The sequence below is a fragment of the Furipterus horrens genome, unplaced genomic scaffold (genome assembly GCF_987537825.1).
Source record: "Furipterus horrens unplaced genomic scaffold, mFurHor1.1.pri manual_scaffold_5, whole genome shotgun sequence".
Taxonomy (NCBI): Eukaryota; Metazoa; Chordata; class Mammalia; order Chiroptera; family Furipteridae; genus Furipterus; species Furipterus horrens.
This window is the reverse complement of record NW_028327175.1, coordinates 4,396,098-4,423,104: the sequence shown is the minus strand read 5'-3', so window position 1 is coordinate 4,423,104 and position 27,007 is coordinate 4,396,098. Positions and strand designations below refer to the sequence as shown.

The 27,007-nt window shown below is 43.3% G+C and overlaps 1 protein-coding gene across 3 annotated transcripts in view; it reads left to right on the top strand.

Moving 5' to 3' along the window:
• PARP8 (poly(ADP-ribose) polymerase family member 8) overlaps positions 1-27,007 on the top strand; it is a 138,110-nt gene that overhangs the window by 87,176 nt on the left and 23,927 nt on the right. For all 3 annotated transcript variants that reach the window (XM_090276124.1, XM_090276125.1, XM_090276127.1), the window contains 8 exons: positions 4,563-4,623; positions 5,095-5,185; positions 9,834-9,900; positions 12,167-12,292; positions 12,757-13,318; positions 14,879-14,929; positions 15,035-15,130; positions 22,922-23,014. In XM_090276124.1, the coding sequence (XP_090132250.1) occupies positions 4,563-4,623; positions 5,095-5,185; positions 9,834-9,900; positions 12,167-12,292; positions 12,757-13,318; positions 14,879-14,929; positions 15,035-15,130; positions 22,922-23,014 (1,147 nt within the window). The remainder of the gene's footprint in view (positions 1-4,562; positions 4,624-5,094; positions 5,186-9,833; positions 9,901-12,166; positions 12,293-12,756; positions 13,319-14,878; positions 14,930-15,034; positions 15,131-22,921; positions 23,015-27,007) is intronic.

Genomic DNA, 27,007 nt, shown 5'->3' with positions numbered 1-27,007 from the left:
ACGTCCTTCAGACCCAGAGGCCAGCCTGGTGCCGGGTCCCGGCAGGGGGACAAACCGTCCCCACGCCCCCGAGAGGGAAACAGAGTTCTGTAAAAAGGGAAGCAGGGCAGACGTTGGTTTGCATACACGCAGCGTTGTTCTCAACGCTTTGGAGTGCGGCAGAAGAACAGAGTCGCTAATTCCAGGTCTGCACCTGCAGGCTGCAGGTCCCTGCGAGACCTGACCACCTCCCACTCCCCGACTGGGGGTGTCTGTGCCCTGCTCTGGGGCCCACAGCACCTGTGATGCTGCATTTCCTTTTATTTTCTTCATTTCTGTTTTGCATTTTTTTATGCTTCTAGTACAGTTGTCCCGTCTTCCCCGCATGGCTCTCCCCTGCCCCGCTCACCTCCCCCCTCTCCCACTGTCCATCCCTTTTATTTTTTTGGAAAGAAATTGATAGCATTAGAAATTGGGAAGATACTGACTTTTAACCAAAAAGGTGTTGAATTGAAGACATCACATAAGGAATACATTGATGTTCACATAGGGAAGGCCTTTTTTTCCCCCCGCCATTTTGAATTGTTTTTCTATGACAGGTGTCCCCCTTTTCCCCCCAAAGCTTCCCTCCCACCCAGCCCACTCCCTTCTCCCACAGTCAAGCCCCACCCCGTTGTCCACGTCCATGGGCCATTCATACATGTTCCTTGACTAGACCCTTCCCCTACTTTCCCTCTTTCTCCCCGCCCCCTCCCCTCTGGTCACTGTCAGTCCGCTCCTTGTTTCCGTGCCTCGGGTTCAGTTTTGCTTGCTTGCTTGTGTTCATTAGTCTCCTGATCAGGGGAGCTCATACGTAGGGAAGGCTTTCACAGAGTGTGTGGTGCACCCTGACTCACACCTTCATGATAAAACTCTGTTGAAGGGGTCTGGAGCTCCCTTTATGCAGCAAACAGCTCGTGGGTGAGGTTCTTCCCAGCTTTCATCTCTGATTTCTTTCCGTCTGCCTCCGAACATCCTGCGTCCCGCTGTCATAAATAAAGCCACACGAAAGTTATCCTCCCCTCCGAAACCGGCAAAGGTGGGTGCGGAACAATGCCTGCTCCTGATGAGGCTGAGGGGCGGGGCTCACGGTGGTGCCCTGGCTGGGTGGGTTAGAGGCTGCCTTTCCCTTTGAACGTGGTCACTAATAATGTACATAGATCGCGACTCCCATAGAGAGTTAAACCATTTATTTGGCTCAATAATGCTAGAAGTTTTTCTGTGAGAAGATGGATGCACATAGATTTTTATCCAGAGAGCTATTTATCAATATTTATAGTGTAAACAAAGAATTGAAAGCAACTTAATGTTGTCTTATGCAATTTTATTTATACAAATGCAGCCATTTAAATTCATGGTTTAGAAAAATATTTCACGGTATAAAAATAACACTCCCAGAAAAAGTGAGAGAGCAGGACAGAAGTCCTTACGTACTATTTTATCCTTAATATGTTGTATGAGTTAGACGATGTATTAGAATATGGGAGAGTCCCGAGTGAGACAGAAGCAAGCGAATTATCTCTGCACGAGGGCTCCAAGTTCCCTTCTGTTTGTTTTTTTATTTCTCATTTTATATAATGAGCGTGTATTACCTTTGTAATCTGAAAAAATACACATTTTTAGAAAATACATGTTTTATAAAGTCAGTTCTACCCACAATTTATAGTTATTATATACGTACTCTTTTTACTTTATTGGTTTTCCTGTTTCTGTTTTATATGACAAAGAAAGGAATTTTAAGTTTCCATACCTTTTTAGTAATCTTCTTGCTCAGTCAGTATAGTGTATTTGGACATTTCCCTCAGGCTATAGAATGTTTTTATATCAACTCTGTTAGTAATGGGTAATGTTAAATGATCACCTCAATGTGCTATAGCTTAAGTGCTTTCTTATTATTCAGTATTAACATTCTCCCCGATTTCTGCCGTTACGGGCATTCTTCCAGGTAGAAGCTTGCGTGTGTGGTGATTTTCTTGGGAGTGGCTGTGGTCAAGGCTTGTTCTCCCCACGAAGGGTCTTTGGACCGCCGTTGGGATCTGCCCTCATGCCCCTGCAGCGGCCCTTTCTTTCACAGGCCTCACTGGCGGGACTGGACTTCTTATATTTATGAATAATTTGCTGGTGTTCACGGTCAGCCAGATATGACTGCTGGGCCCTGAGTCCTGCTCCTGAGCAGCCCGTGAGCTACAGATGGTGTCTGGTCTTTTTTAAGGGTCGTGTGACAGAGACTCTACGTGGCCTGAAAAGCCTAAAATAGTTCCTCTCTTGACCTTTATAGGAAAGTTTACTGAACCCTGAACTAGAGGCAAAGTGATTCATGTGCTTGGTTTTTATTCTTGTCTTAGTTTCTTCATAATTTCATAACTAAATTGGCATGTTTTTGTATCTCAATTTACCTATCGTGTCTGAGTTTGCATAAGTCTCTAAAGGTTCTTACTTTGAATAACATGGATGTTTTGACACATGCAATTTTAAAAAAATTAATTGCTATGTGAATAATTTTGATCCCTTTTCTTTTTTAACCTTTAAAAGCATTACCAAGAAAGAATAAAAAGTACAATTCTGTAAATAATAAAAATGTGCTCATTCTGTTAATATATTTTTAAGGGGAGAATGGAGAAAGCAGAGAGGCTAAGTTATTATATTCTAAGATGCGCTAGTTTTTGGTCCTAGATATCAAAAGTAAAAAGACTACCTAGATTCTTTTATTTATGAAATTCCATACGCCATGTAATCACTAACTGTTCCTTCTCTGAACCCTGTAAAATGCCACCATTTTGTACTGTATTAGCATTACTAGACTATACATACAATACACAGAAGTCTTCACTGAGTACTTACTATATACCAGATTCTGTCCTTGACAGTGCTGGGCATGAACTCAATACCTTACTCTTCTGTTTGCTTCTTATCTGCCTCTTGACAAGTGATACTTCCCTAAACCTCAGTTTTCTCATTTGCAGATGAGGAGAGTAACGGTCTTCCTGTCGGAAGGCTATGATGAGGCCTAATGAGACCATCCATTAATGTCCGACCTGGTTTCCAACACTGAGTGATAGTTTATTGACTGTTAAACTAATTAAGCACCTGCATTAATAAATAGGGCATATATAATCAGAGCCCACCTGGCTGGTTTGGCTCAGTGGATTGAGCGTCGGCCTGCGAGCTAAGTGTCGCTGGTTCGATCTTCCAGTCAGGGCACATCAGAGAAGGAAAACTCTGACTCCAAAAAACCTCCGCTGCCTTGCGGCATACCTCTTCAGGGGAAAGGCTAAGGGAGTAAACCCCGACAGAAAATCCGGAGCCGGAGTCCCTAAGGCGGTTTGACGTTGTAGTCAACACCGGCAACTCCTGCGGCGCACCTGAAGCCAAGCTGTATTGACTCTGTCTTTCCCTTGGACCCTTCAGCTGCGAAGAGAGGGGGGGTCTGCTGCATGGGCAACAGCAGACCCTCCATATCACCCTGCCCAGGCTCTGTAGCTTCAGCTTCACTGGAGAGGACACTCCAGCGTCATCGCAAGATGTCGATTCAACACGGGAGGAGACAGATACTGTGTCACTCCCGAGTCGGACTGCACAGCCATTCTCGGCGGTGCAGATAGACTCTTAAGAAGCTACACCATCGTCTCTCGAGACGGATGGCTGCCGACGAATCAGAGCCCAGCTCTGCTGCAGAGTGACGGAGGCTGGGGGCCTCGGTTAGTGCGTATGTAAATGAGCGCCGTATGGTCACATGTCTAAAACCCTGAGCAAGTTTGGGCATGAAGTACTCGATAAATACTGACCGTGGACTTCTGTCGTTTCTGTTATCTTTATACTTCTCTCTCTCTCTCACTATGTATAGCATTTGTAACCAGGATTTTAAAAAATACCAAAAATAGAGGAGGTGGGTGGATATAGAGACTATAAAAACACTGTTTTTGTGCTCTTGGCAACTTTGAAACAATGTGTTGGTTTGAGAAAAACTGGCGCTCGCTCGTGAGGTCTGTGTGTGGGACAGAACTGCGGTTGCTGGCTTTAATTTTGATCAATCAGACTTTCAGCGCCGCCTCTCCAAACACAGTGACACTTAAGGGGCAGAGCACCTGGGTTGGTTTCAGAGCCACCGGTGTCTGATGTGGAAGGAAACTCTGTGGACACGTTACTGTGGCAGTCAGTTCTTCTGCCCCCACTTCTTCGTTCCAAAAACTCCCTTCGTGCCCTGAGAAGCAGCTCTCCATCCTTAGGGCACAGAGTGAAAACATGAGAAGATTACTGGGCCGCGGAGAGCCAGGCATGTCAGAAACCATGAAGCAGACAGCTCTTGAACTGATTCAGGCAGGTGCCTGCGGATGAAGATGGGAAGGCGTCTGTCCGGTCTAAATGGGTCCCAGGAGACAGCAGTCCTACTGGGTGGCGTTGGTTAATTCAGGGCCACAGTCGGTTCTGAGCTCTCTGGAAATCAGGGGCGAGAATTCGTGATTAAAATGTTTAATTTAAAATAACCTAGGGCACGCTGTCCTTTAAGGAGATTGAGAAACATTGATGTTAATCTTTGCTTTCAGGGAATATGGAGCCATTGATGACGTAGATATTGATCTGCATATTGACGTCAGCTTTCTGGATGTGAGTATCAATTCATGCGATACGATGGCTACATCTTAACAAGTTTATTTTTACTGGAGTGAATTTAATTTTTCTTCCCCTTCTAATGCTTTTAGTAGCATACTGACTTGTCAGCGTGACTTATGAAGAAAGGTAGTATGACTCACTGAAGGAACGTTTTCTGTGGGTGCATTTGTATTGGTTCTTTTACTATTGTATTCCCTCAAATTTATAGCATAGGACTCAGTATATTACTCTTAGAATAGTCCTTCAGCATTTTGTTAAGTTTTCATTTTTACTTTCGTATGAGAAGGCAAAAATTAAAAGTGCTTTGGTTTTCTTTTTACAAACCAGTAGATTTTGAGATCATGTGTAGGCCTTCATGATTTATGCATTTCTTCCAAGTTAAAAAATATGTTTTTTAATTGGGAAAACACATCAAGGACTCGAAAAGATGACTAATCCATCTTCAAAATATATTTATTTGCGCAGGAGGAGATTGCCGTGGCTTGGGAAGTGGTTCGGACAGAACCTATAATTGTCCGGCTACACTGTTCACTTACGCAGTATTTAAATGGCCCGGGTGAGTTTTCTTGTTCTATTATTCTGAATACTGACTAGTCGTTTGTTGTCCCTTAAGCAGCGTGACTGTTCATTTGGTAATGGTGAGCATACGTGCAACCATCTTGGTAAGATATTTAAATACTGGTGCACCTGCGTCCTAGCAGACAGAGAACAGGTAACGTGCCGTCGCCGAGATGTCAGAAGCTGGCAGGCTGCTGTGGAAGAAGCACGTGAAAACCGCAAGGAGAACTTGGCATAAAGTGGAAGCTATGTGTTTTGGGTGGCCCTTGGATTTAATTATGTCTCTGATGCTGAGATTTAATTTTAATGTATATTTTTGTCACCTTTGATTACTGATGAATTTAAGCTAGGTATAACATCTTCCTGTTTTTGAAAATGGAAATCATCATAATATTTTTGTTTTCCAAAACTTCCGGAGATGATTTTACTGTATTTCAACTGATAGCTACTTATGACGTGGGATCCTATTGTAAACCTTTCTAAGACTTACTGCATTAAATTCCTTTTTGCCTACCCACTAACATAGGTGCACACGTGCACGCAAACACACACATGCTCCAGTTACCTACTGCTGCCTAGGAAACCACTCCAATGTAGCGGCTTCAAACCAACCCCGGTCTCCCTGTTCCTTGGTTCAGCTGGGCTGCTCTTGCTTGGAATCCCCCATGTGTCTGCAGTCAGAGAGGTGGCGGCTGAGGCTTCTGTCATTAACAGCTCCCCTAGGTTGCATGCTCAAGATGCTGGACTTCCAGGCGTCTAGCAAGGAATGCTGTGTCATCTTGGAGCTCAGCGGGGGCTGCTGATCAGAGTAGCTACCTTACACAGGACTTCTTCACGTGGTTGGGGCTTCCTGTGACATGGTGACTGGGGTCTAAAAGCAAGTGTTCAAGAGGCAGTGTGTAGGTACTACCTGGAAGAAGGCTCAGTGAGTCTCCCACTGGATTCAGTTGATTAGAGTAGAGGAAGAACCCAGAATCGGGACGTGAGGTAGATGGCACCTGTTGAGGTTACGGCCGTCTTCAGTCCGCCGTGCATATGCCCCTGTGGTCTCTCTGGGGTTTGTTTGTTTGTTTGTTTGTTTTTTCAGGCACATCAAGGCACTTACCTCTACTGTTAGTTTTCATAAGAAACAGAGCGGTCCTTTGAAGTTTATTGAATATATAGGAAACGTTCACAGTTTGAAACTAATTCTGTTGTCATCTCTTTCCCATTTTTGTATAAAGTCTTCTCCCTAAATAACCAGCCCTCAATACAAGTAGCAGAGTGAGTGATGTGATTTAATGTTAGGCAAATAGATGTTTTGTATTTAGATTGTTTCAAGTATATGTAGATGTGATAAAGAAGAAAAATGATTATTCATAATCCCTCCGTACTGAGAAAACTGTAAACAGTTTGTTGTCCATACATACATGGCTTATTTTCATAAAGCTGGCATTGAATTAATAAGTAGTTATGCATCTTAAAGCTGTGTCATGAGACTGTCCTCATTAAATTTCCTGAAAGGAAATGATTTGTGGTATCGACACAGTATTCAAGCCTTTAGGTATATATTTTCTCTCCCTCTGAAATGTGCCCATTTAATTTTATTCTGATAGAGATGAAAGGAAATGAAGGCTTCATGTCAGAACTTCTTTATTTTGGAATTACAGTAGTCCCTTTCTATATCGCGGTTCAGTTATCGCGGCCTCACTGTATCACGGGATTTTTAAAAATATTATATTTAATTATCGTGGATTATTCGCTATATCGCGGGATTTTGCGGTCCTGTACGGTAAATACTAAAATGAATGTGAGGTTCCTGCTTCGCGATTTTCACCTGTCGTAGGGGGTCTAGAACGTAATCCCCGCGGTAAGTGAGGGGTCGCTGGAACCGGGGTTAAGAACAAGCTTGGGCCGGTTCATCTCCACTTTCCCCAGCTCCGCGTGTGGGGCATGAGAACACGGCTGCTTGCATGCGGTCTCAGCCCTGTGGCTCGTTTGTATGTGATCTTCATTTCAGGCAGAGATTGCCCTTCACGGTATCTCTTTCAAAATGGGGTTTTATAACTATTTTAACAGTTTTGTAAATTTACAAGTATATTTTAACAATTTTATTTTAATTCATGCTTAGATGATTTTATTGTATAATATCTCTTATTTAGTATTATAACTCACCCTGGCTGGTTTGGCTCAGTGGATTGAGCGTCGGCCTGCGAGCTAAGTGTCGCTGGTTCGATCTTCCAGTCAGGGTACATCAGAGAAGGAAAACTCTGACTCCAAAAAACCTCCGCTGCCTTGCGGCATACCTCTTCAGGGGAAAGGCTAAGGGAGTAAACCCCGACAGAAAATCCGGAGCCGGAGTCCCTAAGGCGGTTTGACGTTGTAGTCAACACCGGCAACTCCTGCGGCGCACCTGAAGCCAAGCTGTATTGACTCCGTCTTTCCCTTGGATCCTTCAGCTGCGAAGAGAGGGGGGATCTGCTGCATGGGCAACAGCAGACCCTCCGTATTACCCTGCCCAGGCTCTGTAGCTTCAGCTTCACTGGAGAGGACACTCCAGCGTCATCGCAAGATGTCGATTCAACACGGGAGGAGACAGATACCGTGTCACTCCCGAGTCGGACTGCACAGCCATTCTCGGCGGTGCAGATAGACTCTTAAGAAGCTACACCATCGTCTCTCGAGACGGACGGCTGCCTACGACGAGTATTATAACTCATCCATAATTTAATTTTTTCTTTAAGTTGACTTACATATTTAATAGTTTATAAACCAAAAATACACGAGGGTCATGCTTTGTCTTTCATACCTGAGAACCGACCCTTTGTTTTGTGAAAAAAACAAGCTGGATCAAATATAGGTTCATAGGTCATAATAGTTCCCCCCAAAAAAGCAAGAATACTTTAGAAAAAATTATGCTAGTAATTCCATAGTAAATTCTTTGCCCCCAAATCTTCTCTCAGGATGTAACTTGACCTTAGGTGGTGGGTCACAGGCAAAAAAGAGGTCCGTGTCCACTTCAGGAGGAAGGCCCCCCAAGTCCAGCCCTTTGGGAAACTACCCTGGGGCATGTATTTGGAGCTGTATTAGTGGTGTCTGCCTTAGCTTCCTTCCCTTCTCTCAGAGAATGGGGTCTGGGGGTCAGCCCTTTAGGGCCCCTTACAGTGGATCCGTCTGCTCTATTTGTAGCAAAATTCTCTGCAAGTTTCTCACATGGGGATGGCGTTACAAGCTTCTGTCCCTTTTGCTGGTGTCTCCTGTTTTTCGCATGCACTGGTATGAGGAGGCTTGTTCCAGACTATTTACCTTCATTCCTGTCTCAGGATTAAATTTCCCCAAAGGCTATCTTTTTCTCAGAGAAAATTGAAGGAAAATATAAAATTTAAAATGGGCAGTACTGTGAAATCCATGACAACAACAGGAGACAGTGATGCTAAAATGGAACATATTTATTATTCCAGAAAAAAAACGATTAGGGTGCATTTTACTTTATGATTTATATTATTACAGACACATAAAAAGGTGAGAAGGTATCTCTTGACCGTTTGTAACATGTCTTTGAAGGTATCAGTATTTATAGTAAAATTAACTTGAAAAATGTATGACTGCTAGAAGGTTTGGGCTGACCTCGTTAAGAGATCTTTTTGAAAAGCATTTATTCCTCGGCTCTGGGAATGTATGAGTAATACTGTGAGCTATTTTGGGCGAGGGCTGATCTGACAATATTATCTGTGAGTGAGCAGGAGTGATAAGATTTGAAGAAATACCCTTCCTTATCCACCTTGAAATTAAAGATAAGGATTATCTTTATTGTACATGGGGAAATATACTCTAAGTAAAAAGAAGCGATTGCTGTGATTCCTATGATGTTATATATATTTTTCCAGAATTGTTGGTATTTTCAGTCTAGTGTCTGATCTCAAGGACAGGGATGCTGTTTACTTTAAAGTGGTGAACCACTAACATCAGAATGTTTTTTCTATGCAAATCATTGAATTTGGGTACCTCTGCGTCTGCCTGATCAGAGAGTTACAATAATTTCTACATAATCCTACGTAACCCTTGCCAACCTCAATTGTATGACACCAGGCAAAATAGAGTGACTTTCAATTTTTTAAAAACATGAGCATATTTTACTAGTATATTCTGTCAGACACTCTTAAAAACCATTGAATGGTGAGTGAGTTTTCTGAGAGGGATTAATTTCATAAACATAGTGCATAACTTACAGAAGTCGTGAAACTAGGAAGCCCGTGACAGGGTGTGCCCCCGCCTCTCTCTCGGCCTCTGTATACAAACCTCTGTCTTCCGTTGAGAGAGAGCTGTACAGTGTTCCACACATTGCTGTTTTCACTTACTATGCATTTTTTAAGATTATTGTTCATCGTCATAGACATTACATACTTATATACACACGTATTATTCCTTACATTTCTATATAACAAATAATGATCAACAGCGACCTTCCCACTCTCTGCAGACAAAGCATAAAGGTGGTGTATGGCGCCGTGTGTATTACATACCACGGAATATATAAGCATGTGTATGTGTAATGTTTCCCGTATGTGTCCACACACACGTACAGTTTCCCACGTTGCTGCCCTTTTTGTCCTGGTGGATGGTTGGGTTTTAGCCCCGTGTCGCAGCTGATTCTGTTCTCTCTGCAGTGCCCACTGTGGACGTCTTTCAGATTTCCACCAAAGAGCGGTTTGGATTGGGCCATCAGCTGAAGAAGTAAGTGTTCCCAGGAATGGAAAAGCACCTTCTGTGAAAGAACCGAGTTCCCCCTTGCTCATCAGCCCCCTCCCCCCGTTCTGACTCCCTAAGGCTTTTTTGAAGTTAGCTGGCAGAGCCTAATGTCAGAACCGGGCCCGGCTCCCCCTGCGGGCTCCTGGTCGCCCTCCTGCCTCCCACGCCTGGCGCTGCAGCCTGTGTCTCTCGTGGGAGCCCCGGGAGGAAGCCGCGCGTGGGGGTGTGTTTTCTGTCTGTGGGTCTCTCCTGTGAGTCAGCCTGGGATGACTGAGCGTCACTGAAGGCTGTTCGCTTCAGGCTGTGCCTGACTTTCTCCCTCGTGGGCTCTGATGACGGTGTCCTCGGCGTCCCCTGGTGCTGAGAGGTGGGGACAGCTCCGCAGAGACCCGCAGGGGCGCCCGCCCACCGCTCGTTCCCGCACCTGTACCTGTGAGCACGTTCCTTTGTCAGGAAGCCCGGCCTTTCTATTCGGCCCATGACTCATTCAGTGAACCAGTTTCTCTCTTACAGACATAAACTCGCCCCCCCTGAGCCGGCTTTTGAGACATGGGGGCGTGCCTCAATTAGCCACGGTCACCATCTAAACTTATAAATTCCACACTTACTAAAACAGTAGCTTCAGGAATTTGTGTTTATGGACACATCCAAGGATGATTCATTCTTCTGAATACAGCTCTCCACTGTAATGTGATGTAGAAATATTGCTTCAGTCTTGGATGAAAAAAATTTCAAAAATGAGGCGTAAAATAAAAACCTTCCCTCGTCCTGAGCTCTGCAGGGACTTGACAGTGAATTGGCGTCATGCGCCGTTATCACAGGCTCACGCCTTCCTTCCGCGCTGCCCTCTGCCGCTGAAAGGCCCAGCGTAATCCTGCCCGTGACAGCTTCTGCTGACCTCCTCTGAGCCGCAGCCAGAGGTGGGGGGAGGGGGGCTGCGAGCTGTACTTCCTGTTGGTGCGAGTTGGTTTGGGAACACCTGAGGGAGACTGAGAAATTAATAGTGGCTTCCTGCCAAGAGGCGCACCTGTCCCTTTCAATAACATGTTCATACATGTCAGTTCACATTTGATAACACAGATATGATCGCCCTGTCATTTTATTGTACAGGCTGACTTGGGCAGGTTTTGTTTCCTTACCTTGCTGATGAACATGTGCAATAATGACTACTTTCCTGCAGGTGTCCTGAGAATTAGAGAGAAAAAAAACCTGTATTGGAGGTTCATGGTTTATTTCCTGGTGCATTGTCAATTGCAAACAAATAATATTACCGTTTTTCTGTTCCCAAAGCAACCCATGTTACAGATTACTGAAAAGAGCGTGACGAACAGGCAATGCTGGATTGACTTGAAAGGCAATCAAAATACTTAATTTATTGCACACAGCAATGCTTCATTGTAAACATCCCCGTCCACTTGAATATCAGGCCTAAAGGGACCGTGGCCACCTGAAAGATGGGGTACAGAGAGGACACTGCAACTTGAGACCCTTCTCAGAACACAATGCTGGGTCTGCGTCCACAGTTGATGTGTCAAATTCTTCACCACGGGACAGTGATGGAAGTGATCTTGACTTAGGACACATTGGGGTCAGGAGTCACCGAATTCCTGCCTTAGGATAGTAACGGAAAATTTAAAAAATAATTTAAAAAACATTTTAAAAATGAACCTTTTTTTTTTTTTTTTTTGCATATTTATAGGCGAAACGGGCTGTTCTCAAGGTATAACTTACTGACCTCGGATTTACCTAGGGAGTCGGCTGCACCCAGCTTAGTTTTACTTAAAATCAGACGGTTTTATTCTGTTTTACGTCTCATGAAGAAAAACACACAAATCAAGTAAAAAGATATTGACATTGCTTGTATCTTAAGAAATAAAGTTGTAATTGTTAGATTTTCAAACCGCATTCCTGGCACCAACCCAATAATTCAGATTTTATTTGTCCTCTGAAGCCGAATTCATTGATCCTGAGCTGCCAGTTTATAATTTTTAGACCCTCTTTATCTCCTTCTTTTATCAGTTCTTTCATCATTGATATATTAACCACATGGTAATAATACGTCATGAAGTCATGGAATGTTCTGTATGATGCTTTTTTACACTCAGAAGCATCGTGTCTGTGTCTAAACGAGCATCTCCCTTGTGACTGTGTTCGGTTTCCTTTGGTAAAAGCGGTCTCTCCATAATAACTCCTGAGAGCTTGTGTTCCCTGAGCCCGGGACCATGCTAACAGACCTCCTTTGGGTTGGCAGGATCATGCAGACGTTTGTCACGCAGCAGTGGAAGCAAAGCAAAGAGAAATCCAGTTGCCTGCACAGCAAGAAGCTGTCGGAGAAGAAAGCCAAGTCCCCCCTGCATTTGTTTTCTACCTTGCGCAGGTGGGTGCCAGGTCCCTCGTCCTGTGTCGCTGCTGGGAGCTGCATGTGAGATGCCACTGCCGCTCGGTTCCGAGCGGCCTGTCCCTTCTCTGGCATCTGTTTATTTTCTTAACGACTCAAAGAATGGACTATGATCCATGCACTTCATGAAAAACATGGACGTTCATCCGAGCTCTTGCTTTCTTACACTGACGCCCATTGCGTTCTTTGCTTTCTTCCCAGATGGTGTCCCCCACCTGAGAGAGTTCCCTATGGGACTCTGGGGTCAGTAAGAGGGGAAAAATCCGATGCTCTTCCTGGACTTTTTGGGGAAAACACATTTCTGCGCGCGTGACCATTCTGCGCGCACTGTGGGTGTCCCCTGTAGCCGGGGAGGCTGTCTGGCCACCCGGCGCTGGTCGGGACTCAGCTGGGTCCTCCTCCCCATGGGCCCCGTGCGTGCTAATTGTCGTTCCATTTTGAAGGTCGCCCAGTTATCCTCCCCCCGGTTGTGGGAAAAGCAAGTCCAAGCTGAAACCCGAGCAGGACGGAATCTCCAAAACGCACAAGCTGCTGCGCAGGACTTGCTCCGGCACCGGCAAGGCCGACGACGCGTGCGCCGCCAAGTCGCACCGGGCCTTCAGCCGCTCGCTGTCCAGCGACCCCCGGGCGGAGCAGGGGGCGCAGACGCTCAAGCCGCACCGGCTGCTGCCGCGGCCCTGCCCCGCGGCCAAGCAGGACGACTGCCTGGCGCTCAAGCCGCACCGGCTGCTGGCCCGGCAGTGCTCCGGGGAGCCGCGCTGCGAGCACGGCGCCGTCCCGAAGCCGCACCGCCTGCTGAGCAGGTCCTACTCCAGCGGCCTCCGCGTGGACGAGCTGTACGCGCTCAAGAGCCCCAAGCCGCTCGGCAAGCCGTGCGCCGCGGCGCCCAAGCCATGCCGGGCCGAGCCACCCGCGGAGCCTGCCGCCGAGGGCAGGAGGCTCTCGCTCACCTCAGGGCTCATCGGCATCCTGACACCGTCCTCATCCTCGCCGTCCCAGCCCGCTGTGCGTAACCGGTTCCTTTCCCCCTTGCGCGCTGCGCCCTGCGGCTCAGAGGCGGCGGGAGAGGTGTTCCAGGGCGCAGGGGAGAGCTGGTGGAGGAAAGAAGCAGGAGTTTGGGGACCGGTTGGTTTTGGAGACGTGGCCTGGTCTTTGCAAATACGACTTGGCGTGCCAGGTGTTTTGCGGCGGGTACTGGAATGCGAGTTTCGGTTCTGAGAGGAAAAGAAACATGGTCACTGCTTTGGGGTCCAGTCCAAACGGTCACGAGGGCTGCCGGAGATGGAGAGATGGCCGTCGGCGTCAGAGCCGGTGTTTTTCAGCCGGCTAACATTTTAGTGTTTGGTTAAGCAGGTTTATCTGATCTCTAGTTTTCTCTTGTAAGTGGTGGAGGACAAGGTTTGTCCAGTGATTCGTTTAAGAACAGTGTCCTTTCCGTTATTTCTCAGAGGAAACCTTTGCCCGTGAACACCGTGGCTTGTACAGAGAAGCAACATTTACAGCTGAATTCTCGTGGCCTCACGGGAAGCTGGTCTTGGTGGCTATAAACCCAGTGGCCTTATCCTGAGGCTGGTTTTGGGGGCAGGGAGAGGGCTGGGAGGTGACTGTATTAAAACTGAAGAACTTGGGTGGTATCAGGAGTCAGTCTTACACAAAATTTACCTCTAAAGCGATCTACATTATAGTCAGTTTCAGATAAAGAGATAGACCTGTCTTATGTATATAATTTACATAAAATAGTTGATACAGTGTTTTGTTTGCTTTTGCTAAGTGTGTGTGTGTATGTCTGTGTTGGAAAGGCCATGTTTAAACATTAGGATGGATATACCTAGCAACAGAGGGAATTGCAAAAAGAAAAGAAGATATTGATTTTTAGAAACTTGTGTTTCTCGTATAGATTTATTTCTATAGTTAAACTATAAATTTGTGTTAAGAAAAATGTATTTGACTAGGTTGATAATTTTAGATGGACATCGTTCCATCCCATTTTTTACCAAAACTAAGTATTAAGGACATAAAGAAGACGCGTCAAAGAGTTTCCATAGTAGAAAGTTTCCCATGTTCGTTACACCTAAGAAAGATAATCTCAGATATTTTATAAAAGAAAATATCTTCATGTGCTCCCATGTGGTCAAGCTTAAGCATAATATAGTAGTTTAGAGTTGTATGCTGTTCAGTACCTGGCTAATATGTCTGTGGAGGAATGCCTCTCTCTGCCTGTAAAATAAGTTTGAAATACTCGAAATGAGGAGGTGGGAGCATTTGACAGTGAGTAATAGAGGAAATCAGATTTTTGTGATCGTGTAAAGATGCCAGTCATTTTTACTAGATTAGAAATGAAGCATATTCATTTAGTTTAGAAAAAGGCTGGGATAGTAATGGCAGAAAGTCTATTACAGTACAGAAATTCTGCAGCCTCGATGTCATCTCAGCGACTTAACTCCTTTGACAGCTCATCTTAGAAGCATCACAGCTGTATTCGCAGTTGTACAAAGTAAAAGGTTATCATTTACATATTTCCCCATTTAAAAAATCCTTTTGCTCTTTTACTTCGCTTTTCTCTAGCCAAATGGTGCCAAATGCATTCCAGCACGAGACCGCGGCTTCCTAGTACAGGTAGGAGTCAAGATTCTAACCGTCGCAGGAATATTTCAGCTTGAAGTGGGTTTTCAGGTCATTTGTGAACTTGCCCTCATCATTCCTCTGGGTTGTTTCATGCAGACCATCGAGTTTGCTGAGCAGCGGATCCCCGTGTTGAATGAGTACTGTGTGGTTTGTGACGAACGCCACGTGTTTCAGAATGGGCCCATGCTCAGGGTAAGTTCTGGCCGGCAGAGGGGGAGGGTCGATTCAGAATGTCAGTCAGAAGGGCCGCGGTGTAAAAGTGAAATAAGTGCGTACCTGCGTGTATAGTAAATTCTTTCTGTTGAGCAAACTATGCACTACACAGAGTGGTATAAGTCGGACCAACGAATCACTGTTTCTGAAGGACTCCAGGCAAGAGCAAGGAGTGTTCTATTCGGAAAATATATCTCATTGTGTCTCCTACCCGTTCCGTCTGTCCTCTCTCCTTCCCTTTGTCTGTGCGTCTCTGTGTCCATCTACTTCTGCACCACAGATGATCTGTGTCGTATAGATGGAGACAGATATAAATACCGGTGTCTGTATATGTAAGCCTGTACACACTTTCTTCAGCACCAAACAATTTAAGACGCTTAATGTGGAAAGGAGTGTGTTGTCTTTATTCTGGTCAGAGGAGGTGTAGAGCAGCGGGCAGAAAATCAGAATAAAGATTTCAAAAACTGCCAACTCACTGACACATTCAGGGCATGACGGAGGGACTATAGAAATAGAATCAGTGTGCATTTTGGGGAGAATTATCCAATTTCAAGCTTTGCAGTTTTTGTTGAGATAAAATGTGTATGACATATTATTCACTATTTTAATGTGTACAATGTACTGGAGTTTAGTATATCGGCAGTGTTGTGCAAATATTACCACTCTGATTCCAGAACATTTCCGTCATGTATGAAGGAACCCCTGTACCCGCTAGCGGTTACTCCCCATTTTCCCTTCCCTTGTCCCCTGGCAACCACTAACTTTATGAATTTGCCTATTCCGGACATTTCATAAAAATGGAATCATACGTTATGTGGCCTTTTATTTTGGGCTTCTTTTCCTTTCTTTAATGTTTTCAAAGTTCACCCATGTAACATGTATCTGTACTTTATTCCATTCATGGTGGAATAATGTTACATTATATGGATATAGAACATCTGTTTGTTTATTCATCGGTCAATGAACTTAGTGGGACATAGTTATGTTTTTGAGGAACTGCCAAACTATTTCAGCCTTTTTCTATGCCTGCCAAGGTTTACGATGGTTCCAGTTTCTCCATATCTTCACCGACATGTGTTGTTCTTTTTTTTTCCTTTCATTTATAGCCGTCATAGTGTGAGATTGTGATTTTGGTCTGCTCTTCCCCAGTGACTAATGATTTCGTGCGTCTTTTCCTGTGCCTGTCGGCCATTTGTGTATCTTCTTCAGGAAAATGTCTGTTCGAGTGTTTTCCCCATTTTCGAACTCTTTGTTATTGTTGTTGAGTTGTTAAGAGTATATATATGTGTGTTTATATATGTGTATATACATATATACATATATATGCATACATAAATGCACATATATATTCTGAATACTATAGCCTTATTAAATATATGATTTGCAAACATTTTCTTTTTTCTGTGGGTTTTTTCGATGACTGTTGACATTTATTATATTATTCTGTATTAGTTTTGAGTATACAAAGTTTTCTTTTTTCATTAATGCCGTAACATTGATTAACATAAATTTCAGGTGTACAGCTCTGTGATATGACATCTGTAGACTCTGTTCTGTGCTCCTGTGGCACACAAAGTCTTCACTTTGATGGAGTCCACATTTACCAGTTGAACTGTTGGCTGATTCTAGATCTCAAAAGATTTACAGCTATTTTCCTAAGCGTTTTATAGTTTATGTCTTACCATTTAAGTCATTGTATTTCAAACTTTATACTCTAGAAAACATATGTAATAGCCATTTACAAACCTAATTATTTGTCAGGTTTCATGATATATTTGTTTCATTTTATTTTTTATGAGAAACATCTATAAACATTCTTTCTTGCCACTCATATGCTGTTTTTCTGCCAGTGAGCTTTTCTCTCAAAGAGATATATTAGACTCTGAAACCCAAATTTAATTAAGTCCACACTTATTTATTATGTATTTGCGTTAGTTATTTTTATTTGAGCATGGTCGTGTATAGTTGTGTGAATAGGGAGAACCCTCCAATCATCTCAGTGTACTCCTGCAGGAGGTGCATTTTTACTTGGCGGTGTCCATCTGTTAACCTTGACCTGTTTAGCTTGGTCCACAGCAATGCCATTCCCACTAAGGAAATAACAGTATTGTTATTAATGGCATGTGCCTCTCTGAGTGCTTTTTATGTGATCCTATGTCCAAAGTGCTTTACATGGATTATCTCATTTAATCCTCAGAGTAACCCCAGGTAGGGGGTATTGTTATCATGGTCTCTGCCTTACAGATGAGAAAAAGTTATTCATATGATGTCACGCTGCTACTAGGTGATAGGGATGGGATTTAAACGCGGGAAGAACGGCACCAAGGCCACGGTTCTAAGTCCTGGTGGGACCCTTGACTCGTGTGCTTAAATTGACTTCTTCTACATCCTGGAAATTTACTGCACATCGTTGTGGGTTCACTCTGTGGTTTATTTGCTGACAGTGCATTGCTATAGTAAATGACAGGAATCTCAGAGTTGCTAGTAGTATTCTCGGTGCCTTAGTTCAAATTTTGTTTTACGTTATATCAGTCTGGACCCATGAACTTTGCTCTCTGTTTTGGAAGTAGAAGCATGTTTGTAAACGAGAGAATACAAGATATTCTAAATAAATATAACTAGTTATCCACTGGTTTTAATGCTGCTATAATTCACACTGATATCTAAGGCAGTCGGAAAAATTACTTTGGTTTCTTAAAGACTATGGTAAGTGACATATGAAATCAGATCAGGAAATGAAAATCAAAGAAACATTTCACGTTCAAAGGCAGAGAGGTGAACAGAAAGAATTAGGGCCCTTTGATTCTATTAGAAATTTCACCTAAATTGAGCTTCCTCAGTTTTTCTATCTCTTTTTTTATCTCTGTTGCAGTATGTTTTAGTATAATTTAAATAGTAATGTATAAACATTATTAGAAATATAATTTCTTGTGGGGTCTTGATAATCTGACTCGCTGACCATTTATTCAGTCCCTATGACATGTCACAAACCAGTAAGTCCCAGAGATACAAAGAGGATAATTTATAACCCAATCGGTGATTAAACAAGGTGGATAAAACTCTGGTTTCCAAAGAATCCTGTGTCTGATGTTACTATCTTTGTTAGATCTTTCTTTTTCACATTTCACTCTGTTTCTTATATTTTTTCTCTTCAAATGTTTTTTTTTTTTTTAATATAACCTAAGCCCCCCTTTTCCCAAACCCCCGAAGGTTTAATCTGCATCGCTCTTCTGCCACTCGGCTCAGTTCCAGGTAAGCACGTCAGTTTCTGCTCCGTGTGGAACTGAATGACTTCCTTAGAAATAACAGAATGCTCCCTTTTTCTCTGTTGTTTACAAAGTTTATGTGATAAATGCCACTGTCGGGTTTGCGTCCTGACACGTAACACTCCCGTCTGCATGAAACGCACATCAGCATCAGGAGGGTCACGTACTCAGGTGCCCAGCTTCCCAGTGTGGCCGTGAGGTTTTGATCTTTACCAGGAGAACCACATCCACCCCAAACCGTGGGTTCTCTAATTTTGGAACCAACGGGAGTGTTAATGCAGCAACCATTTTAGAGATTTTTTTTTTACATGTTGATGTCCTCATCTCGTGTTTTTACAAAGCAGGGAAGGTTGCATTGACAGAATGAGCCCGTTTTACCAGCCTCTGAGTTCCCAGTGCCCCTGCCTGTTACTACACTCACCTTGAACTCTCCAGTCCTGGGTCGATGCAGGTGTCTTTTCCTTTGATCCCCGCACGTGAGCTGCTGAACTCTGCAGGGGAACACCACATGGTTGTGTGCGTAATGCTTCTGCAAACTGGGAAGTGTGTCATCGATACTTGGCAATCATCCCATGTGTCCTTGTTAATAGACTTTCCCATTACCCGCAGCAGCATGTGATGTAAGAGCTGTGACCTCATTTACTCCTCCGGCCTTGTGACAGTGACCCAGGTCACTTGCTCTGAGCAGATCCATCCATCTGGGCATCCGTTCTCACCACTGGAAAAGAATGCCCAGTCCTCCTAAAGCAAAGTCAGCTGGGAGACCTGAGAATCTATGTGTTTGAGTATCCAGCCTTACTGTCAACCTTAGACAAATACTTGTCCCTAAGGTTCTTATTTTCAGAGTGAAATTGATAACACCCAGTTATAATTTGCTCATAGTTTAAGGCATTCCTGTGAAACTGAGCACGTGGATAAACCTGGATCTGCCCTATTTTACCTCCCAAGAGGAAGACAGCTGGGTCTTCCTGAATTTAGGTCTGACTTTTGAAGAACAGATGAAAAAGCACATCCCATTCACCCCTGTTTCTCCACGCCTGGAAGTTAAGATTTTAAGCTCGAGATATAGGCTAAACTAAATTAAAATGATGCCAATAAGCTTTTAGTTAAAAAATGTGAATTGAATAGAAATTGATTTTAATGATCATACAATAACGCTAGTTGTAGGAGACAAGAGGGAACGCTGTGGGGGGCGGGGGGGACAGCCTGGCCTGATCCTGTCTTTTGTGGACATGTCTTGATCTCGTTGGGATTCTTTCCTTATGTGCAATAAATCTTTTTCTGCCCCAAATGTGTCTCTCCTCCAAAACGTGAGACAAGCCCAAACCATTGATAATAAAACCAGGAATACAGAGAACTAAAGGCTATGGGTTTTGTGTTTCTGGTTTCTTTTTTAACAAGAAAGATTTTAGCAATGAATTAAGAATTCTAATAAACCACATATGAAAATAAAAACACTACATAATACGTATGCGTCAGTGCAAGTTTTTATGAAACACATTTTGCATATACATTGGGTAAAAAGCAGGAAAGAGACAGCTCATCTAGGTTATCTCGTATTGTTAATGTTTAAATAGCTCTCTACCTGAAGGAGGTTTTATAAACCTTATTTCACGTGCTTCTCTTTCTCCGTTGGTCCTCTTATCAGCCTGGATAGCTAGATGTGTCTTTTATCCTCATTTTACACACAGATGCACACATGCTCCTACTGGAGCAATAGCCACTTTTATCTGTTTTATGTATTGGGTTTTCATGTAATACTTTGTTTGAACAAAAAGACTGGCAGAAGGTTTGAAAACTATTTACCTACACCATGCTAAGTTGATTTCATTGAAATAAAATTAAAAATGTATTCATCTTAGCTTGAAAGTTTCTAAAATAAATTTATCTTAGGGACGTAGAAAGTTCCTCATGCTTTTAAATGGTGCATAATGAATATTAACTTGCCAGTGTAATGTCATGTAAATAATATGTAATGGTGAGAGGCACTTGCCCTGGCTTTGCAGGTTAAATTATAGGGTCTTACTGCTTGAAAGTAACATAATAATGCAACATTAAGAATAGGTAATATTTCATAAATTGAAACTAATTATTGCAAAATCAAAAATGAAGTAGCAGCCCTGATCAGGTAGCTCAGTTGGTTAGAGCATTGTCCCAATACACCAAGGTTGCAGGTTCAATCCCCGGTCAGGGCACATACAAGAATCAACCAATGAATGCGCAGATAAGTGGAACAACAGATCAATATTTATCTCTCTGTCTCTTCCTTCCTCTCTTTCTCTCTCCCTCTGAATTCAATCAGTCAAAAACAAAGGTTTAACTGGTTTAGTAAATATTATATACATTTGGTTGTATTTAGGCACACATAAAGTGTGTAATAAAACACATCATTTTATCTAGTAAAAGCTCTTTAGAATGGATAGTCATTTGTCTAGTAATGTGCTCTTTTGAATTGATGCTAGACTTCTGTGTACATAATATAGTAATAGTGGAATTTGTTTGGGGTAGGGGGTTGGCTGGGTGTTGTCTCACAGTATGAGAATGCTAATCCAAAATGTAACTGATCACTTCATTAAGGAAGATTGTTTCGGGGTCTCTTCCTTGAATAGCATGGACTCTGTGGGAATGAGGAGACTTGGTTCCTTAATATAATTTGGGAGCTTTCTTTTAGGGCTTCATCTTGTGTTGACATTTGAACTTGTCTCCGACTGTGGGTAACCCTGAAAGAGGGGGAGACTCAGTAGTGTACAAAAACTAATTTGCAAGCGTTGATCTCAAAATTAACCGATTTATGTTTCTAAAAATCACTTTCCAATTCCTAGCAGGGAATTTTATTTCATTTTCATTGTTTAAGGTAACAACTTGGTACCAAAATGGTAGTTTCTGTTCTTGACACACGAGGCATGCGTATTTGAATGATCACAAAAATAAATGTAGTTGGTCGTCCAGGGTTAAAATTAAAAAATAGAAAGCAGTCATTCCTCCTCTACACTAAACATGGCTTTGGAATGGATGGAATTTAAACATAAGAAGTGTGTGGTTACTTGGCAAGAATATTAAAAACCAAGTACCTTCTGTTTCTCTCTACGTCCTTGGTGAACTTGGTAAGTGATACCTAAATTAACTTCTCAAGCCCTGAATGATTTCCAGAGTTCATCTCCTCTCTGGATTCTCACTTTTATACAGTTTCACTGTACTCAGACGCCGCTATTGGTGTGTGACACTGTAGTAAACGTGCCACAAATGGTGGCTTTAATTGTTTCAGACCGTACCAGGCTCCTAGAAAGATAACAAAAGAAACAAGCCAGTGTTCGTAGGGGAAATTGGAGGGTAAACATGTAAGCACTTAGATACACACACACACACACACACACATGACAAAGAATGGGTTAAACACCCAACTAAAAGGAACAGGAATTGCACAGTCTGCTCTGAGTCTCTCCAGATATATAGAGATGTGTGTGTTGCTTGAGTTTAGATGAAGAACTTTTTCTAAGTAACGTCCTCCCATAGGTAGGTTTTCTTGATGTTTCTCAAACGAGCTCACACTGCACATTTTAGGCCGACATAGGGAATATATCAATTTTTGTTTCTTTTCTAAAATTCTCTCTCTTAGGGGACCCTCCTCCAGAACCCTTTGGGATTGGTCAGGCTTTATGTTCCCAAAGCCACCCTAGGAGCCCATTCTCAACGCAAAGGAGGCTCCCGTGGGGCCCGCAGCCCCGAGGTTAAGCGGTAGACCAGCCGTCCCGAAGTGAGCACGCACGGGGCAGTGGCCAACAAACAGATGCCTCTTCCCTGCCAGGCGGCGGCCCCGGGGCCGGCGCGGCGTTAGGCTTCATCAGCTACCTAATGCGATGGAACCCGGCAGAGAGGATAAATCACCCCGATGCCGCTGCATTAGCTTTGAGCGATGGGAGCTCTGGCCGAGCAGCTGCACAGAGTATATTTCAGGGCCGTTGCCTCCGGGAGGTTATTGAAGTCAAAAGTCTCTGCGACAAAAACCAATCTCTCAGGAGCTGGGTAACCAGGACGCAGAGTCATGCTTCTTCATCCCCAAGAAAATTACTTGGGAAAAGGCAGAATTGTCCTTCATTTGTTTTACGCAGATGTGGGGTTCAACCTCAGTTTTTACTATATCACTGGCTTAGGTATCTGGTGGCGGTTGTTTTTTTTTTTAAATATATCTCACATGCAAATGTATATTAATCAGAAGAGATGGAATTTTCAATTTAAGGATATTTTTATCTAGTGCTGTGTCATTCCTAGTGCAAGTACCTAGAACTAAGTGACATGGATTTCTCACTCCCCTTTGTGGCTTTACATCAGTCAATGATTTACCCATTGGGACCCAAATACAGACGTTTTTATTACAGTGATACGATTCCTTCTTGTTAACATTGTAAACCCTTGTCTTTCCCGTCTGCGAGTGTAAGGCCATGAACTTGATCTGGGGGCCGGCGCTGGAGTGGAAGGTTGTAACCGGTCCCTCCTTGTCCTGCAGCCCACCGTGTGTGAGCGGGAGCTGTGCGTCTTCGCCTTCCAGACGCTGGGCGTGATGAACGAGGCCGCTGACGAGATCGCGACCGGGGCCCAGGTACCGACCCAGGGCGCCGGCCCTTCCCGCGCGGCGGTCAGAGCTTTATTCTGACCCACCCGTTACCCCCGGCGCGATGTGGGCAAAGTCGGAGATTGTGTTTGTAAAGCCAACCAACATGTGATATGTTTAAGGCACAACTGAATTTTGTTACCTTTGTCTGAAGGGTGCTCTGTCCTTCTGCCGTTGCCGAGGGGAGGAACTAGACCAGCTTTCTGGTGGGAGGGGAGCAGCCGTGACTCTTTCTCACGCGGTGAGGTTGGGGGTGTGGGCCCTGTACGTTGCATCATTGAAGATGCATTTGTAAGGCTGTGGGGCCATAAAACGGGAGCCTGTTTACTTTTAAAACTTGGATGAAAAGATAACGGGCAGAGCATGTCGTAAAAAGAGAGCATTCCGTTTTACAGTCTCAGTGTTTGTGGCAGGAGAAAAATATAAAGACAAAAAAGCAATTTGGAGGTGGAGAAGCATTCCATGTGTCTGGGAAGGAAAAAGTGAATTATAAAGATGCCAAGGTGTATTACTTCGTGCGATTTCATCAGAATTTCAGCTGGTCTTTCTTTCTTCCTTCCTTCCTTCCTTCCTTCCTTCCTTCCTTCCTTCCTTCCTTCCTTTCCTTCCTTTCCTTCCTTTCCTTTCTTTCTTTCTTTCCTTTCTCTATGTATTTATTTATTGCACCAAACTAAACTACTAATAAATCTAAATAGAAAAAGAGAAAACTTTTTAAAAATTTTAATTAACGGAGGCTAGACCATCCATATACAAAACCATGGCATGCAATTCGATAATATTTTAACAAAATACTGTAGTGGCAGGGAATAGAATGGCAGGTTATCCGCAAAGTGCATCAAGTTATAAATATACTTACTATATGTTAAAGGAGGTAGCACATCAAGTCATAAAATATAAAAGACTTAGTAAGTGATGTGGGAAGAGATGACCTGCAGCCGGGGAAAACCAGCTGAGCTCTTGATTTTGGGCGGTGTGTAAAAGAAAATTCCACATGGCTTGAAGATTAGTTGTGTTTAAAAATATATACAAACTACGCATCAATCAGCTTGTGCATTTATGCAGTGATAAACCATAAAGGAAGAGGGCAACAGGTGGGCATCCATACATACTACCTATTTTTAAAAGATTTTATTTATTTTATTTTTTTTAGAGACATGGAAAGGGAGGGAGAAAGAGGAAACATGGATCAGTTGCATATGTGCCCTGACCAGGGACCGAACCTGCAACCCAGGCATGTGCCCTGACAGGGAATCTAACTAGCAAACTTTTGCTTTTCAAGAGGACACCTGACTAACTGAGCGACACCTGTCAGGGCCACACTTCATTGTTTTTACTGGAAGAGATGGTGGACCTTTAAGAGCTAAACATGAAAGAGTTTCGCCCTGGCCTGTGTGGCTCAGTTGGTTGGAGCTTTGTTCAGCTCCCAATGGGGGCACATGCCTAGGTTATGGGTTTGGTCCCAGGTCAGGGCGCCTACAAGAGGAAACTGACAGATGTTTCTCTCCTTCTCTCTCTTCTTCCTTTCCCCTCTCTCTAAAATCAATAAGCATGTTCTCAGGTGAGAATAAAAAAAAAAAAAAAAGAAAAAAGAAAAAGTTTCTTGGCCACAAACCTAATTTATACAAAAGCTCACAAAAATTGAGAAAACTGAGAAGACACTGTAACACATTAATGGATGGAATGAACGCATGATTCACAAATATGGACCTATAGATAGTAAAGAAACAGAAAATAGCTTCATTAAAAATTGTACCCACCTCTTGTTTATAAAATTCAAAAAGGTGGGTGGGGAAAATGGTCATGCAACAGACATACTGTCATTCTTTCTAAAAGTGGGAAGACCTAATGTGTAACAAGCAGGCGTCTCGCTAGGTGAGGGTGCACAGTCCCCCGGAGAGCCCAGGCTGTGGGCTTATGCCCAGGGCCTTAACCTAGTTCTCTGCTGATGAAACTCATAGGGGATATTAAGGACGGTATTTGGGAGATAGGAGTTATAAATGAAAAATTATACAAATGGTAGAACACTGATCCTGTGTGATGTGGAAACATGATTCCATGATTAAAATAAATTTCAAATATAAAACTCGGTTTTGCCCTACAGCTAAGGTGCACATTTATAAATTAAAGGCTGTGAGAATTCCTAAAACAAAGGAAATGACTAGCATCTACTCAGAGGGTTTCTCAAATGTGCTGACCGTGGTGGGTCTTTTTCTTTCTTTCTTTTTCTAAATATGAAAGTTTTTTTCATCCCTTGGAGCTAATGCTCAAAAAACCCACCACTTTAATGTTTGCTGTTTATAGCTATGTGAAAATAATTAAACTTTATGCAGCTGTGTGTGCCAATATGCATGCATATTTCCATTGCTATGTATGTATGTATGTATATGTATATTTAAGTACATATACATGCATATGTATAACAAATTCTTGAAGTAATACAGTTACTGTCTGGGCATTTTACTGGATATAAACTGACCCTCGAAGAAGTTGAAAAGGCAAGGAGTTAATTAAAGCCTAGAAATAGGAAGTAATTGGTTAGAAGGAAAATTGGCATCATGCCGACAGAAGTCTAGGTTGATAGAATAATAGGTGCATTTTCCCCTGTTGTTAAAGATACACCTCTAAACATAATGGTTCTTAAAGAGAAGTTAATTTTGGATCATATAATGATTGTTGCAAAGCACAAGTCCTCAACAGACCAAGTTAGTGATCCAACTCTAAACATCGGTATCCAGAAATCGGAGAACTTAGCGTTTCTCCTCCAAAGTGAAATATTCTTCTCATTTTAAAGCAGGCGCCCCAGCGTTCTGGTTATAGCCCTGAAGATTGCATGGAAACTGGTTGTGTTTTTACACAGAAGGCAATTATCTCAGGAACTGACTCTTGCATTTTCTGTGGTGCCCGGCAGAGCAGCTTCATTTATTTCTTTATATATGAGACTCTCAAATTAGATTTTCTTTGAACAAGAGAAAAGGAGTCGCAAACGAAATGTTTGAAGGCCACTGACCTACAAACTGTGTTCACCCCTTTGCAGAATACATTGTATCTCTGTAGGGACTCCTGTACATGCCTTCCTGATCAACCTGGACTTGACTTTCTCATGAGCAAGAGCTCTGAGCCCCTTCACACTCATATGTGTCTGAGGAGTGGGAGGGTGGGAGGGCTGGGAGTGGGGTCCCCGCTCTACCAGGTGAATTATATGTACTGTCCTCTGGAGACACATGGTTCTGTGAAGTTGCAGACCTTTTATTCTCATTCATCAGATGGCCCCCTGTGGTTCCCCTTGCTTGAATTTAATATTTCTTGGCATTTCTATTCTCAGTGTCGTAGCCAGCCTCCAAATTGCCGCTTCAATTTTCTCATTCAGCCTAAGAAGAAAGGGATCTAACTTGCTGGCTGTAGCACTCCTACGTGCTAAGAACCTAGTCAGCATCTTTAATTTTAAAGGCTTGGAGTGGGGAAATATATGATTTGGGGTAAAAGAAATCCCAGGCATGCATTTTCTTTAGTTTTTCAAAGTAGACAGTTGACGCGATGGAAAGGTGACCACGTGCGAGATGGCCCATCCCTGCCTTCACCTCTCACACCTTTATATCTTGTGGCCTTTAACACCACCAGTAACTGTGTTTCAGCATCCGTGTAACTGGTTTTCTTATTATGCGTCATTTTCTTTGGAATGTCAGTTCTGCGAGAGCAGGGACCCGTTTCTTTTGTTGCTGGTCTTATCATAGACTGTAGAGCAATGTTAGTACGTAATACACGAGGTCTGTCCCGAAAATGTCCAGCCATTGTTTAATGAGAATGGTTTGCATGACATCGATGGAACCTGGCAGCCAAGGAGAGCGGACTGGAACCCGCATGTGTGAACAATGACAACTTCACTGTACTAGTCAGTGGGGGCGGTAGAAGCCCTTAAGTGAGCTTGTTTGCTGTGTGGCCATCGCATTCAAAATGACTGAGCAAGTAGAGCAACGAATCTAC